At 38.4% G+C, this 15,587-nt stretch overlaps 1 protein-coding gene across 1 annotated transcript in view; it reads right to left on the reverse strand.

Annotated features, from left to right (window-relative positions):
• Positions 1–255: 255 nt before the first annotated feature.
• LOC141546166 (lysine-specific demethylase 4B-like) overlaps positions 256–15,587 on the reverse strand; it is a 35,859-nt gene continuing 20,527 nt past the window's right edge. The window contains 1 exon segment of the mRNA XM_074273795.1: positions 256–1,430. Coding sequence (XP_074129896.1) covers positions 256–1,430 — 1,175 coding nt within the window.

Raw genomic sequence — 15,587 nt, forward strand, 5'->3', positions numbered from 1 at the left:
TCAAATTCAATATAGATGAAAGGAATTCACAGCAAGTTATTGCATGGGTCAGGGAGAGGGCTGTCCACTTGTTCCACTGTTGCCTGGGTGCTTAGCTTGGGTCAAAGGGGGTCAGGGTGGGGGTGGAGGAGGTCAGGAGATGTTGGTTCTAAAATTGAGTTTGTACCAAACATGTGGCTCTGGGCTCCAGGCTGGTATTGTGACTGCAAGAGGCTCTCCATGAAGGCCAGGTCATCAGGATTCTGTCCATAGTCCTCAGAGTTTGGTCTTACCATCGCCTTCACTGCCTTCAGGAGTTTTGTGCTGCTCTTCTTCTTCTAGATCAGCCTCATATTTGGGTTCTTCCTTAACTTTGCCCTCCTCCCAAAGGGTTTCTGCAGCCATAACTTCTCCCAAAGACTTCTGGTCTTCCGCCTTATGCCTCCTAGGCTGGCTTCTTTTTTTGTGGGACCATAGGCCAGGCTTTCTGTTCTGCTCTCTCTTCCTGTCTGTATTTGGTTTTCTCTCCTCCTCAGTCTTTTTCCAGTGTCTGTTTTCCTTAATTTGTCTCCCAAGGAGCTTATCTTTCAGCACAGCCTTGGTCTCCTTCCAAGCACTCAGTTCGGGGCTAGTGAGTGCTGTAGGCTTCATGTGGTCCAAAGCAATAATATCTTTTCCTTGCTTCCACAGTTCATAGCGCTCCAGCTGTAGCAGTCTCACAAAAACATCCATTGAAATTTTCACCATATCCTTTCAGCAGGTGCACTGAGTAGCCATCTTGCCATAGTCAATCCATCTCAATGTGGCAAAATTGGTGGCCTCAGCACAGTTGAAACCATGATTGAATCCTGCATGGTATCCATAGGGAAAAGTAATGATGAACTCGCCAGCCTCCTGAGTGATCCGATCAAAAGGGATGCCGTACTTTTTTAAGACGGAGGTAGAGATGAGAGCCGTCTTGTGACGGAGAAAGGCAATACATCCCTGAGAACTGCCTGGGAAAAAGCCTTTTGCCAGGCGTTCCAGACGTTTCCCATGTTCTGGAGGTATGGCATACCAAGACTTGGGCTCCCCAAAGTACAGGTAATTGATACTGTAGAGATCAATGTCTTCCGTGTGCCAGGGAAAGGTGGTTTTCCACATGCCAAAGTACAGGTAGGGAGTGTGCACCTCTTCTATGATCATCCCACCTTCGTGTTCCACCATGTCCAAAAGGGTGTTCAAATTCCCAATATTCCACTCCTGCACATCAGCATCATATAAAGAACCAGTGATATCAGCGCCGTAAATTGGAGATACAAAAGGCAGGTTCTTCCAGTATTTACGTTCCAGATCTTCAAAATCTTGGTGTGGAGGAGTACAATACTTTTCACTGTTGGCCAAGTGGCGATGATCTCCCACAGTCATGGCTTTCTTCCTTATGTTATACTGGGTAAATAACCCAGATTGTCCTGTTGAAGAGGAGCTGGAATCACCATGTCATCAATGTCATCATAACTTTTCCTAGGTCTCCACTCCTTGGGTGGGATCACCTTAGCAAGTCCTGCTCTATGAGCTCCTTGGGATTCAGTGTAGGCCACATATTTCCCAAAGTCCTGAAACTCCTCAATGGTAGGACGGAAGGTCATGATCTTACAACTCGGATTGTGTAGACTTGGATTCTCAGACCCCATAATTCCAAATGGCTCAGTTCCAAACCCTATGGTTGCTGCTTTGTGAGTCAGCTTCCTCAGTCCTTCATGGGGAAGCTGGGCCAGCCACCCCTGGCTCCTTAGCTCTGGTCTGGCCCCTTTGTGGCCCCTCTGGCTTACATTTTTGTTTTGTACCACTAGTACTTAAAGCCGCACCTGTTATATAGTGAGTGCTTTAAAAGCTTGTTTTCTTGACAAATAGCATTAATATGATATTGAAGGTTTCAGAAATAAAAAAAAGAAATTTGAATAAATACACATTCACCCATCACAAATATATAAAGTTCAATGACATTGGTCTTAGAGGTAGTAAAGTAAATCTTATTTCAACATTCAGTCATCTTTCTAGTGCAGGATTCAACTTCAATTTCAATAGGATGTTGACAGGTGGCAATATCTATCTTTCTGTTTGTCTATAGTTAGCAGATGGGTAAAAAAAGAATAAGCAATGATTTTTAACAATGATGGCTAAAATTCGAAAGCATGATCATTTTTGATTTTCTATTTGTGAATGTTTCATTTCCTTTGTTTCCCTTTTTTAGGATGTTGTTAAACTATTTCATTCATTAGAATAGCTTTCAAAATGATGTGTCATCTCATCTCATTTATCTTTTATTATGAGTCTACAACTAAAATTGAGTTCCTTGAAGAAAAGAACATTGTAAAAAATTTCGTTTCAGTGGTAGTAATACTAGTATAGCAGGCTATCTTCAATCAATAATCGAGAGACACAGAAGAATTTCTAAATTAAAATATCTCAATTGAACAAAGTTTATCATTCTGGAATTACTGTTCATTAAGATTAATAAATCACTCAATTGTAATAACATTTACAAATGGAAATAAATTAAAATGCTTTCAAAAGCTTTTTAAAAATTAATTATTTCCTGTTTTCCCACTGTGAGAGCTGGCTGCAAATGGCTCACTGAAATAATAGTCTTATGAGAGAGTAAAACCAGTTGACAGGGAATAAAGTCAGCAGAGAAAATCTGAGTTTAGTCACTGTAAAAGAAAGACAGCTCTAGTAGTTAGTTTTCTTGAAAGTCCTAGGAAGACAAGAAGGTAGTAAGATGCAAAATAAATAAATAAATAAATACACACACACACACACACACACACACACACACACACACACACTCACACACACAATCTTGATTTAAAATCTAAGGATTAGTGTTTTGATTTCATTTCTACTACTTACTACCTGTCTCAAGTTGGACAAGTATCTAACTTGCCTGTTCCTCAGTTTCTCCATCTATCAGTGGATCAATTTAATCTAAATTTCTTTTCAGTTTTAAAACTATAATGCCATATACTATAAAGAACAGAAAGACAGTAAATCATCAACAGCTAGGAATTGTCATTTCTTCTCTAGCTTCAATGTCTCCATTGATTCATTTGATTTCCTATGATATAGACTTGCAGTCTATCATCATTCTACCTGTTCTAGCAGAATGTGATCTTCAATCAATCCCAATCATAACAAATTGATCTCTCACCAAATCTCAACATGCATTCCAGCAATTATATACTAAAATGATCCCCCATCTTGTCGGAAATATGAGTTTCAGCTTACCTATCTTTCAAATGAAAACATGCTACATGATTCCTTAAGCTCCTTAAAAAATAATAGTTTATAATGTCATTTAAATATCATTTAACTAAACTGAAGATATACAGAACTCATGTTATGTAGGCTGCCTTCTTCAATCCTAAAGATTTCTGATAAAAGGCACTAAGGCCGTAATTTCTTCCTAGTTGTTTTTCAACATCCCTGCCAAAAAAAAGTCCACACCACTATTTCAACCTGCTTTGGCCACAAAAAGTAGAAATAAATCACCAGATCCTCACTCAAATTTTACATAGAGAGGAGGAAATAAAATCCAAATAAATATGAACCCCTATTCATAGTCTTTCTTATGGATTTAAATATCAGCCTAAGCGTCTACTTTGTATTATTTTTAAAGCTATGCTCAACATTTCAAGTTTTGAAAAATTACTGAAGAAAATATTGGACTGGAATTTATGGGTAAGGTCTCTGCCTATCAAATTAGTAAAAAAAAAAGTAAAGAAACAGACTTCTTCCAGTAGTTATGGACATTTTAATATAATTGTTTTTTTTTTTTTTATTCAAAGTTGACAACTCCTTGTATGACTTTAAAGTCATCATGATGAGAAATACTTGAATATATTGAAGACTTGCTAAATCCCTGCTTAGTTGAAGAGGAAAGGAGCCCATTGAGAACAGTTTGGAATAGAATCTAGAATCACATCTCCTTTACAATCTGTGTCTGTCACAGTCTCCTTTACATTGTCTGTCAGTCTGATCCTGTCTCAGTCTGCAAATCTCCCAATCTCCTCCTGCTCTCTGTGACAGTCTGCTCATCTGACCCAGTCTTGATCTTAGTGGAGGAGTGCAGGAGGAGGGAGAGCCAGCAGGAGAGAACAGTCAAAGATGGAACATCTCATTTCCAGTCCTTCTCAACCCTTCTGAGTCTGTACTATGTATAATAAGACCTGAATTTTATCACTTCTTAAGGGCCACTGTTCTACCCAAGCTGGTGATTCAGTCTTCTACTGAATTGAAACCGGTAAGAGTCCAGTTAGGCCTTCAACAGCAGCCTTGCCTACAAAGCCAAAGTGCTTACTTGTAATCCTATATGTTATAAAATGTCTCTTCCCCACAGATTGATGGGGAATTTTTCAACCACAAAAGCAGTAAAAACTCCTGTTTCATTTTCAAATGTCTATCTCAAAGACATAGCACTAACTTCTGCTGCTATTGATCCTCCTACACCAGACATGTAGGTGTGTGACTTAACTTTTTTTTTTTTTTTCCCTGAGCCTGGGTTTAAGTGACTTCCCCAGGGTCACATATCTAGGAAGTGTTAAGTGTCTCAGACCATATTTGAACTCGGGTCCTCCTGAATTCAGGGCTGGTGCTCTATCTACTGTGCCCCCTCTGCCTTAACCTTTGGCCAGTGACTGGGCCAACTGGCACCTCTAATCCTCTAATAACTGTAGCATCTGCACCCCTGTCTACCAATCCTTCAAATGGTATTCCATTTATATAAATAGTAAGCATAGGTCAATCAGCTGTCACAGCTGCTTTCCAATATATTCCTGGATTTTGTTCATTGGAGTCAGAATCTGGGCGATTGTCACCATATTGCTTATTAGGGGTATATAACAATAAGCCTGATACTTCTACTTCTCCTGCTTGATAAATCACATTTTGTCTACCTGTGTTAGTGACTAGGACATTAGCTACACATTCTCCAGTTTCCCACATCAGTGTATGGATGAACACTGTTTTGTAAGAACTCTCAGAAAGTGAAATGGTCAAGGCTACTGTGCCTGGAGGAAAAGGATCCATAGGCTGAACAGGAATAGATTTCATTTCTCCATGGAATATCTCAGTATACTCTACTGCATACAACTCTATTTTTCCTAAACTCAATCCCTTTCTTCCATCTGATTGCCTTTTGGCTTGTTTAGGGACATGCTCTGCTTATACACTATTTATCCCCAACCTGGGGTGGAGCAATCTGATTTCATTCTGATCTGATCAGCTGTAGCTGGACTCACTGTAATTTGATCCCAACATAGTGATGTAATGCTTGTCCTTTAGGAGAAGAGAAAATAACCAATCAAGTATTAAAAGCAGCAGCAGCTGTATAATTTCTATTCTTAAAGCCTATTAACCAGTGTAAAGACATTCACATATTTGATTCTTATTCTAATCTAATGAGGTACATGCTGCTATCATTATAGGTTTCTTTTGTTTCTTTTTTTTTTTATTTTTACAGCTGAAGAAACTCAATTTGATATAAGCAAAATGCCTAAACTTAAATATTTAGACAGTAAATGTATGAGAAATGAATCAAACTCAGGTCTTCCTTAATTTTACTTTTTTGGCCACCTTTCTTAGCAATGAATGGAACTGATTGGATGAAGTATTTCTCAGTATTGAATCATATGATCCCTTTTCCCAGAACTTTGGACCTTGGGGGAGGTCATTTACTCCATGGAGGAATGAACTTTGAACCTGAGATACAAGAAGTTGCAGGGAGTGATGTCACCTGTGGGAGGCAGCCAGCACTGGTGATTATTGGTCAAGGATAATGATGTCCTTTTAGTCTATCCAATGAGAAGGGTCAAGTCTTTTGTTTTTAGTGCCTGGACAAACCTGGAAGCAGGTTGGGTTGCAGGAGCAGATGGAAGGGGTTGGGATGGCTCCCAGGTATGTGTCTGCGCTTCTCCCTTGCAGGCATTACATAAAAGTTTTCTCTTTGTACCTGTTGATGTCTCTGATTAGTTAATTGGATTGGGAAGAGGGTCTTTCTTGTCAAGATTCTTTGCTACATTTAATTTTGGCATAATTCTTTCAATAGTTAAGCTCTCTTTTCTAAAATTTCAGGGGAGAAACATGATGAATATTTTCTTCCACAAAGATGATACTCTCTCATGAAGCCCCCCCCAAAAGGATATAAATATTTGACTCATTATTTCAAACAATTAACAGTCATTTGTTATCAGTTTTATATAATTAATAAGAACTCTTCTATATGAAGCATTTGACCCATTTCAAATTATTTTTCCCATGAACACCTTGAGGTTGGAAGTACAAGTTTCATTAGAATGATTTTGCACAGAGGGATAATGACTTTCAGAGCTAAGAAATGAATTGTCAAGTGTTACACAATTAACAATTGGACTAACCAAGACAGGCCCTGAATCCCTAGATACTCCTCTGAGAGTTCTTTTTATGACATCAGAAGTACTACCTCATTCACTGGTGCAGAACTTACAGAACTGGGAGGCCAAAAAATTTGACTCTCATTAAAAAGTGTAAAACAAACTAGAAGAAAGGATGTTCCCACAGAGCAGGGCAGGAAACCCATCTATTTAAGGAACTCTTCCAAGTGCTTTGAAAACAAGAATCAACAGAAGGTGATTGACAAATTGAATATTTTCATTTGGAGGGAAGATAATTAAAAGCACATTTCCATTTTTTTATCTACCTTGGCCATCTCTGTAGTTCATTCTATATTTTCAAAGTTATTCTTCATAGAAAGAAGACATTTTCCATCCATTCGAAAAAAAGGTAATTATTTTCTCTTCACAGCTTCTATTTCCCTAACTATCAACATTTTGAATTAAATATTGTCTCAACCCCCAGCAAAATCAAAATTCTTAAGTCTTTCCATAGAGATTCACAGAATTTCATTAAGAATTGCCAGCTTATACTCCCTAAACTAATCTATTTATTTAGTGCTATACCAATCAGACTTCCAAGAAACTATTTTAATAACCTAGAAAAAATAACAACAGAATTCATATGGAACAACAAAAGGTCGAGAATTTCAAGGGAAGTAATGAAAAAAAATTAAGTGAAGGTGGTCTATCGGTACCTGATCTCGAACAGTATTATACAGCAACAGTCACCAAAAAACTTTTGGTTTTTGCAAAGAAATAGACTAGTTGATCAGTGGCATAGGTTAGGTTCACAGGGCAAGATAGTGAATAAAAATAGCAATCTAGTGTTTGAGAAACCCAAAGATCCCAAATTTGGGGATAAGAATTCATTATTTGACAAAAACTGCTGGGAAAACTGGAAATTAGTATGGCAGAAACTTGGCATGGACTCACATTTAACACCACATACTAAGATTAGATCAAAATGGGTCCAAGATTTAGGCATAAAGAACGAAATCATAAATAAATTGGAGGAACATGGGATGGTTTACCTCTCAGACTTGTGGAGGAGGAAGGAGTTTGTGTCCAAGGGAGAACTAGAGACCATTATTGATCACTAAATAGAAAATTTTGATTACACCAGATTAAAAAGTTTCTGCACAAACAAAACTAATGCAAACAAGATTAGAAAGGAAGTAACAAATTGGGAAAACCTTTTTACAATGAACGATTCTGATAAAGGCCTCATCTCCAAAATATACAGAGAATTGACTTTAATTGATAAGAAATCAAACCATTCTCCAATTGATAAATGGTCAAATGATATGGACAGACAATTTTCAGATGATGAAATTAAAAGTATTTCCACTCATATGAAAGAGTGTTCCAAATCACTATTGATCAGAGAAATGCAAATTAAGACAACTCTGAGATATCATTACACACCTATCAGATTGACTAAGATGACAGGAACAAATAATGATGAATGTTGGAGGGGATGTGGGAAAATTGGGACACTGATGCATTGTTGGTGGAGTTGTGAAAGAATCCAACCATTCTGGAGAGTAATCTGGAATTACGCCCAAAAAGTTATCAAAATGTGCATACCCTTTGACCCAGCCATACTACTACTGGGCCTATATCCCAAGGAAATACTATAGAAGGGAAAGGGACCTGTATGTGCCAAAATGTTTGTGGCAGCCCTCTTCATAGTGTCTAGAAGCTGGAAGATGAATGGATGCCCATCAATTGGAGAACAGTTGTGTAAATTATGGTATATGAATGTTATGGAATATTATTGTTCTGTAAGAAATGACCAACAGGAGAAATACAGAGAGGCTTGGAGAGACTTACACCAACTGATGCTAAGTGAAACGAGCAGAACCAGAAGATCATTATACACTTCAACAATGATACTGTACGAGGATATATGCTGATGGAAGTGGATATCTTCAACATAGAGAAGACCTAATCCAATTCCAATTGATTAATGATGGGCAGAATCAGCTACATCCAGAAAAGGAACACTGGGAAAGGAGAGTAAACTGTTATTTTTACCTTCTGAATCCAATTCTTCCTGTGCAACAAAAAATTCGGTTCTACACACATATATTGTTTCTAGAATATACTGTAATATATTTAACATGTATAAGACTTCCTGCCATCTGGGGGAGGGGGTTGGGGGAGGAAAGGAAATAATCTGAATAGAAGTAAGTACAAGGGATAATGTTGTAAAAAATTACCCATGCATATGTTCTGTCAAAAAAAAAGTTATAATTATAAAATAAAATAAAAATTAAATTATTTTTTTTCTATTCATTCTAAAACCTGTTAATTTAAGTGTCTATTTCAGTTTAACAAAGATGCATTGTACCTATTAACATACAATATGTGCTTTTCATATTTTTATCATTGCTGGTTTGTATTCTAAAACATATTGTGCTTAAAGACTTCTATTGTTCTTGAACACTCATGTTGAAATTTGAGTCATAAATCTTCTCCCATTTACAATTCAACAGTATATCTAATCAATGTCTTATCAATCCATTCAGATTGCAAAATTGTTGCCAATGTGGATTTTTAAACATCAGATCTGATCATCTCCTTAATGTCAATTTATTGAAGTCAAGTGGAGGAGTTTCCTTTTGTTTCTAATGCTAAACAGAAAATCTTCTGGGTGGCATTTAAATTTCTTAATAACTTGGGTTTCATCTAATTTTCTATTCTTCTTTCCAATACTCTCCTTCACATAGTTCATCACCCAGCTAAATTAGCTAGCATGCTAATGTTTCAAATATATGTCACTGTCACTGTATCTGTAAATTCATGCCATGTGCTGTCATCCATCATTGGTTTTGTTTTTTGTTTATTTGTTTTGCTTGCTTTTGTTTTTGTTTGTTTGTTTTTATTTTTATTTATTCATTTTTTTTTGCTGAGGCAACTGGGCTTAAGTGATTTGCTCACACAGCTAGGAAGATGTGCTGTCACTGATCTTTAGGATAATCTCCCTTTTTGTCTTCCCCACTTGGAAAGCCCTACTTAGTTTATTTGAAGTCTAAGTTCAAGCTCAACAATGGTCATGAAGCATCTTGTTGTCCTTAATCCTGAATTATCACTATTTTCCTTTCTCTTTGAGGTTTTCTTATAGTTTTGTATACATCTATATTTGTATTTTGTTAATGATTATTCATTTGCATGCTATCTTTACTGTTAAACTAAAATCCCTAGAGGGAAAGGCTCACATTTTTGTTTTGTACCACTAGTACTTAAAGCAGCACTTGTTATATAGTGAGTGCTTTAAAAGCTTGTTTTTTTGACAAATAGCATTAATATGATATTGAAGGTTTCAGAAATAAAAAAAAAAGAAATTTGAATAAATACACATTCACCCATCACAAATATATAAAGTTAAATGACATTGGTCTTAGAGGTAGTAAAGTAAATCTTATTTCAACATTCAGTCATCTTTCTAGGGCAGGATTCAACTTCAATTTCAATAGGATGTTGACAGGAGGCAATATCTATCTTTCTATTTGTCTATAGTTAGCAGATGGGTAAAAAAAGAATAAGCAATGATTTTTAACAATGATGGCTAAAATTCGAAAGCATGATTATTTTTGATTTTCTATTTGTGAATGTTTCATTTCCTTTGTTTCCCTTTTTTAGGATGTTGTTAAACTTCTTCATTCATTAGAATAGCTTTCAAAATGATGTGTCATCTCATCTCATTTATCTTTTATTATGAGTCTACAACTAAAATTGAGTTCCTTGAAGAAAAGAACATTGTAAAAAATTTCGTTTCAGTGGTAGTAATACTAGTATAGCAGGCTATCTTCAATCAATAATCGAGAGACACAGAAGAATTTCTAAATTAAAATATCTCAATTGAACAAAGTTTATCATTCTGGAATTACTGTTTATTAAGATTAATAAATCACTCAATTGTAATAACATTTACAAATGGAAATAAATTAAAATGCTTTCAAAAGCTTTTTTAAAATTAATTATTTCCTGTTTTCCCACTGTGAGAGCTGGCTGCAAATGGCTCACTGAAATAATAGTCTTATGAGAGAGTAAAACCAGTTGACAGGGAATAAAGTCAGCAGAGAAAATCTGAGTTTAGTCACTGTAAAAGAAAGACAGCTCTAGTAGTTAGTTTTCTTGAAAGTCCTAGGAAGACAAGAAGGTAGTAAGATGCAAAATAAATAAATAAATAAATACACACACACACACACACACACACACACACACACTCACACACACAATCTTGATTTAAAATCTAAGGATTAGTGTTTTGATTTCATTTCTACTACTTACTACCTGTCTCAAGTTGGACAAGTATCTAACTTGCCTGTTCCTCAGTTTCTCCATCTATCAGTGGATCAATTTAATCTAAATTTCTTTTCAGTTTTAAAACTATAATGCCATATACTATAAAGAACAGAAAGACAGTAAATCATCAACAGCTAGGAATTATGTCATTTCTTCTCTAGCTTCAATGTCTCCATTGATTCATTTGATTTCCTATGATATAGACTTGCAGTCTATCATCATTCTACCTGTTCTAGCAGAATGTGATCTTCAATCAATCCCAATCATAACAAATTGATCTCTCACCAAATCTCAACATGCATTCCAGCAATTATATACTAAAATGATCCCCCATCTTGTCGGAAATATGAGTTTCAGCTTACCTATCTTTCAAATGAAAACATGCTACATGATTCCTTAAGCTCCTTAAAAAATAATAGTTTATAATGTCATTTAAATATCATTTAACTAAACTGAAGATATACAGAACTCATGTTATGTAGGCTGCCTTCTTCAATCCTAAAGATTTCTGATAAAAGGCACTAAGGCCGTAATTTCTTCCTAGTTGTTTTTCAACATCCCTGCCAAAAAAAGTCCACACCACTATTTCAACCTGCTTTGGCCACAAAAAGTAGAAATAAATCACCAGATCCTCACTCAAATTTTACATAGAGAGGAGGAAATAAAATCCAAATAAATATGAAACCCTATTCATAGTCTTTCTTATGGATTTAAATATCAGCCTAAGGGTCTACTTTGTATTATTTTTAAAGCTATGACCACATTTCAAGTTTTGAAAAATTACTGAAGAAAATATTGGACTGGAATTTATGGGTAAGGTCTCTGCCTATCAAATTAGTAAAAAAAAAGTAAAGAAATAGACTTCTTCCAGTAGTTATGGACATTTTAATATAATTGTTTTTTTTTTATTCAAAGTTGACAACTCCTTGTATGACTTTAAAGTCATCATGATGAGAAATACTTGAATATATTGAAGACTTACTAAATCCCTGCTTAGTTGAAGAGGAAAAGAGCCCATTGAGAACAGTCTGGAATAGAATCTAGAATCACATCTCCTTTACAATCTGTGTCTGTCACAGTCTCCTTTACATTGTCTGTCAGTCTGATCCTGTCTCAGTCTGCAAATCTCCCAATCTCCTCCTGCTCTCTGTGACAGTCTGCTCATCTGACCCAGTCTTGATCTTAGTGGAGGAGTGCAGGAGGAGGGAGAGCCAGCAGGAGAGAACAGTCAAAGATGGAACATCTCATTTCCAGTCCTTCTCAACCCTTCTGAGTCTGTCTCTGGCTCAGATGGACCTTGGTCTCCTTAGAGAAATGAAGGAGGACAGGCCTTCCTAGAAGCAAAAAATTCTCCAGTTAGTCCTTTGCCTCTAACAACCATCAACAAAACTTTAACTTTCATCCCTTTGCAAAAGCAGCCCACTACTCTCTTTTTTTTTTTTTTTTTTTTTTTTTTTTTTTTTACATAACCTTATTTACAAGATGTATTTTTCAATCTATCTTCAAGGTAATTTTTCAGCATTGACCTTGAAAATCCTTTTATTCCAATTTCTCCCCTCCTTCCCCCCACCCCCTCCCCTAGATGGAACAACATATGTTAAATAAGTTAAAGTCAGTTGTCAGAGTAGTCCTGTGTCATCCTGACTGTGGTTCCTTTATTCTTAAATTGTTTTTGGCTGTTCACAACACTTTTTTTTTTCTTTGAATCCTCTGAATTTTGATTGAGTATTTCTGATTTGGGGTTTCTTTCTGAAGCTGAAAGTGATTGAGTGGGGGTTTCTATTTTTACTTTGTCTTATACTTCTAATAGATCTGGGAAGTTGTTTTTTTTTTTTTTTGTTTGTTTGTTTGTTTTTGTTTTTGTTTTTTTTTTGTTTGTTTGTTTTATATTACCCAGATTTTAACATGCTACCCAGATTCTGAGGTAAAAATGTAAGCCTATAATATATAAAAGTGTACGCTGCTCAGGTTCAGTGAGACTCAGGGCTCACTAAGGGCCAAATGCTCTCCTTGGAGGTGGGTTTCTGCTTGTGTCCTTCATCTATCCAGATGTTCTAACAAATTCAGATGCAGGAAGTTCCAAGGCTAGTCATTGCTGTCACTGTCAGAGTCACTGAGTTTTAAATCTTGTAGCAATATGCTCATCAGCTGGTCATTCCCGGGGAGCTGGCTGCTTCTGGTCTCCATAGGGTTTCGGTGAGGTAACTGCAGAGGAGGACGCTGGGAGGAAGAGGCTCTGGTTGTGACAGGCTCCTGGTCTTCAGTGCTGGAGCTCTCAGAGTCACTGAGTTGTAAATCTTTTCTCAATATGCTCATCAGCTGGTGATTCCCGGGGAGCTGTCTGCTGCTGTTTGCCACAGGGATTCTGTGAGGGAGAGGGGGATGCTGGGAGGCCAAGTCTCTGGAGGCGGGCTCCTCCTCTTCACTGCTGGAGTCACTCACTTGTAAATCTTCTTGCAATATGCTCATTGTCCTGCTATTCCCGAGGAGCTGGCTGCTGCTGTTCCCCACAGAGATTCTGTGAGGGAGAGGAGGATGCAGGGAGGACGCGGCTCTGGCTGTGGCGGGCTCCTCCTCTTCACTACTGGAGCTCTCAGAGTCAGAGTCAGAGGAGCTGCTGTTGCTGCTGGAGTCACTCAGTTGTAAATCTTCTTGCAATATGCTCATCAGCCGGTTATTGTCGGGGAGTTGGCTGGTGCTGCTGTTCCCCAGAGGGATTCTGTGAGGGAACTGCAGAGGAGGATGCTGGGAGGACGAGCCTCCGGGGGCGGGCTCCTCTTCTTCACTGCTGGAGCTGTCAGAGTCTGAGGAGCTGCTGTCTGTGAACATCTCCATCTGCTCCATCCAGGCTCTCAGCTCTCTCTTAATGTCCAACAACTGGAGTTCCCCAAGGAGATCTTCTTCCACAGGACAGGCTTTTGGTCCAACAGGTGTCTTCCCTGCGGCTCGGAATGCTATGGGAGTGGGCGGTGCCGGTGCAGGGGGCGGTTCCACTCTTGCCTGGGTTTTGCTCCCTCCCTCAGTTCTCATCTTCTTGACCTGAGGGCTGCTGATGACTTTTTCCAACACACATTCTCCAGTATCCTGATTAATGAGGAGAATACAGTCTCTCTCATAGGGTCTTTTGTTTCCTTTGAAGACAGTCTTTGGGGCTGCAGCTCCAGGGAAGTGAGGCAGGGATCCCGATGCTATGGGAGTGGGCGGTGCCGGTGCAGGGGGCGCTTCCACTCTTACCTGGGTTTTGCTCCCTCCCTCAGTTCTCATCTTCTTGACCTGAGGGCTGCTGCTGACTTTTTCCAACACACATTCGCCGGTATCCTGATTAATGAGGAGAATACAGTCTGCCTCATAGGGTCTTTTGTTTCCTTTGAAGACAGTCTTTGGGGCTGCAGCTCCAGGGAAGTGAGGCAGGGAGACCCTGACCTCGTCTCCCTTGCTCACCTGGAGCTCACCTTCCCCCGATGGGCCTACAGAGGCCTGCTTCAAATCATAGCGGATCGTGTGGGAGTAGGACTTGGGCCTCTTCTCGAAACTGTCCCCGAACGTCAGGCAGTTCTCCTTGCCGTCCACCAGCAGGTTCCTGGTGCTCTTCATGGCTCTCTCCCTGTCCGGAATCTGGCTGTAGTCACTGCCCGGTGTGGCTCCTAGGGCGGCCTCCTCAGTGCCTCTCAGTATAGGCGTGCTGTGTAAAGTTAGGATGCTCCCTCAGTTGGAATCCTTCTCTGGGAGCAGGTTTCCTGGTTTTCTTCTCCAGCAGCCTCTTCTTCTTCTTCCTGAATGCTGGCTCTGAATCTCCTCCAGCTCTAGTCCTTCCCAAATCCAGACTGCTTCCCAGGCCCCAGGTTGTCTCTTTTATCCTCCCAGAGAATGGGCAGATGAGAATTCAGGGGCTTGTGGGAAATCCTTCAACCAATCAACTTGCTCCTTTTAAAAGTGAAAACTCCTTTAAATGTGTAAACAACTTTTGAGAAAACTAAAGGTGTCAACTGCTAAAGGTGTCAACTCTGAGCTAGAGAATTGTTTAGACAACCTGAGTTATCACCTTGTAATCCCAACATCTTTCCCTATCTTTTGATTTAGAACATAGGGTGGTCATGGCCTTGAAACATAACTCCATCAATATGGGAGGTATTACACATATTTATATAAACATATATATATTGTAACATAGTAACAGTATACATGCTAGAAGTATGTAACAAATAACATAATCAAATAATTATGAATTGAGAATTTATAAAAGTCCATAAGTCCATTGTGCATTAGTCTCATCTTGTGTTAGGAAATCAAATGATTCCTGCTGGTTTTAAAGTTCTTTAACAGCCTTATCTTGTGTTAGGGAATCTTTAACAGTCTCCTTATCAGCCATGCTCTTTCAGTGTCAGATGTTTCTTAGATCTTCTCCTTTGTTTTTCTCTTTTTCTGTCTCTCCCTGATGAACAAGGAGAATAAGACTCATTGGCACCCATCTGTTTCCTTCTCCATCTGAAGAAGTACAAGCAAAGCTTCTCCACCAAGCAGCTAACCTCTCTGGTCCCTTCCATTCACCACTTTCTGGGTCTCTCCACATCACCTGGTGATTATCTAAGGACAGTGGAGCTTCTCACACTGGATACTGCCACAGGTTAGAAAACCTGTCTGCAGGAACCAATGCATCTTTGTCAAAAATTAGAAAATTAATGATATGGAGAACTAAATTTAGAAGTTCTCTAAGGTTACCTGTGGCTCCTGCTTTCCTTTCTTTTTTGAGGATTGCTTTAGTGTCTCTGTTTCTTCTCTCTACCATTGCCTGACCTTGAGGATTAAAAGGAATGCCAATGGTGTATAAAATCGTACACTGTGCACAAAAGTGCACAAAATATTTAGAAGTATATGCAGGCCCATTGT

Source organism: Sminthopsis crassicaudata, chromosome 6, assembly GCF_048593235.1.
Source record: "Sminthopsis crassicaudata isolate SCR6 chromosome 6, ASM4859323v1, whole genome shotgun sequence".
In the NCBI taxonomy this organism is placed as follows: domain Eukaryota; kingdom Metazoa; phylum Chordata; class Mammalia; order Dasyuromorphia; family Dasyuridae; genus Sminthopsis; species Sminthopsis crassicaudata.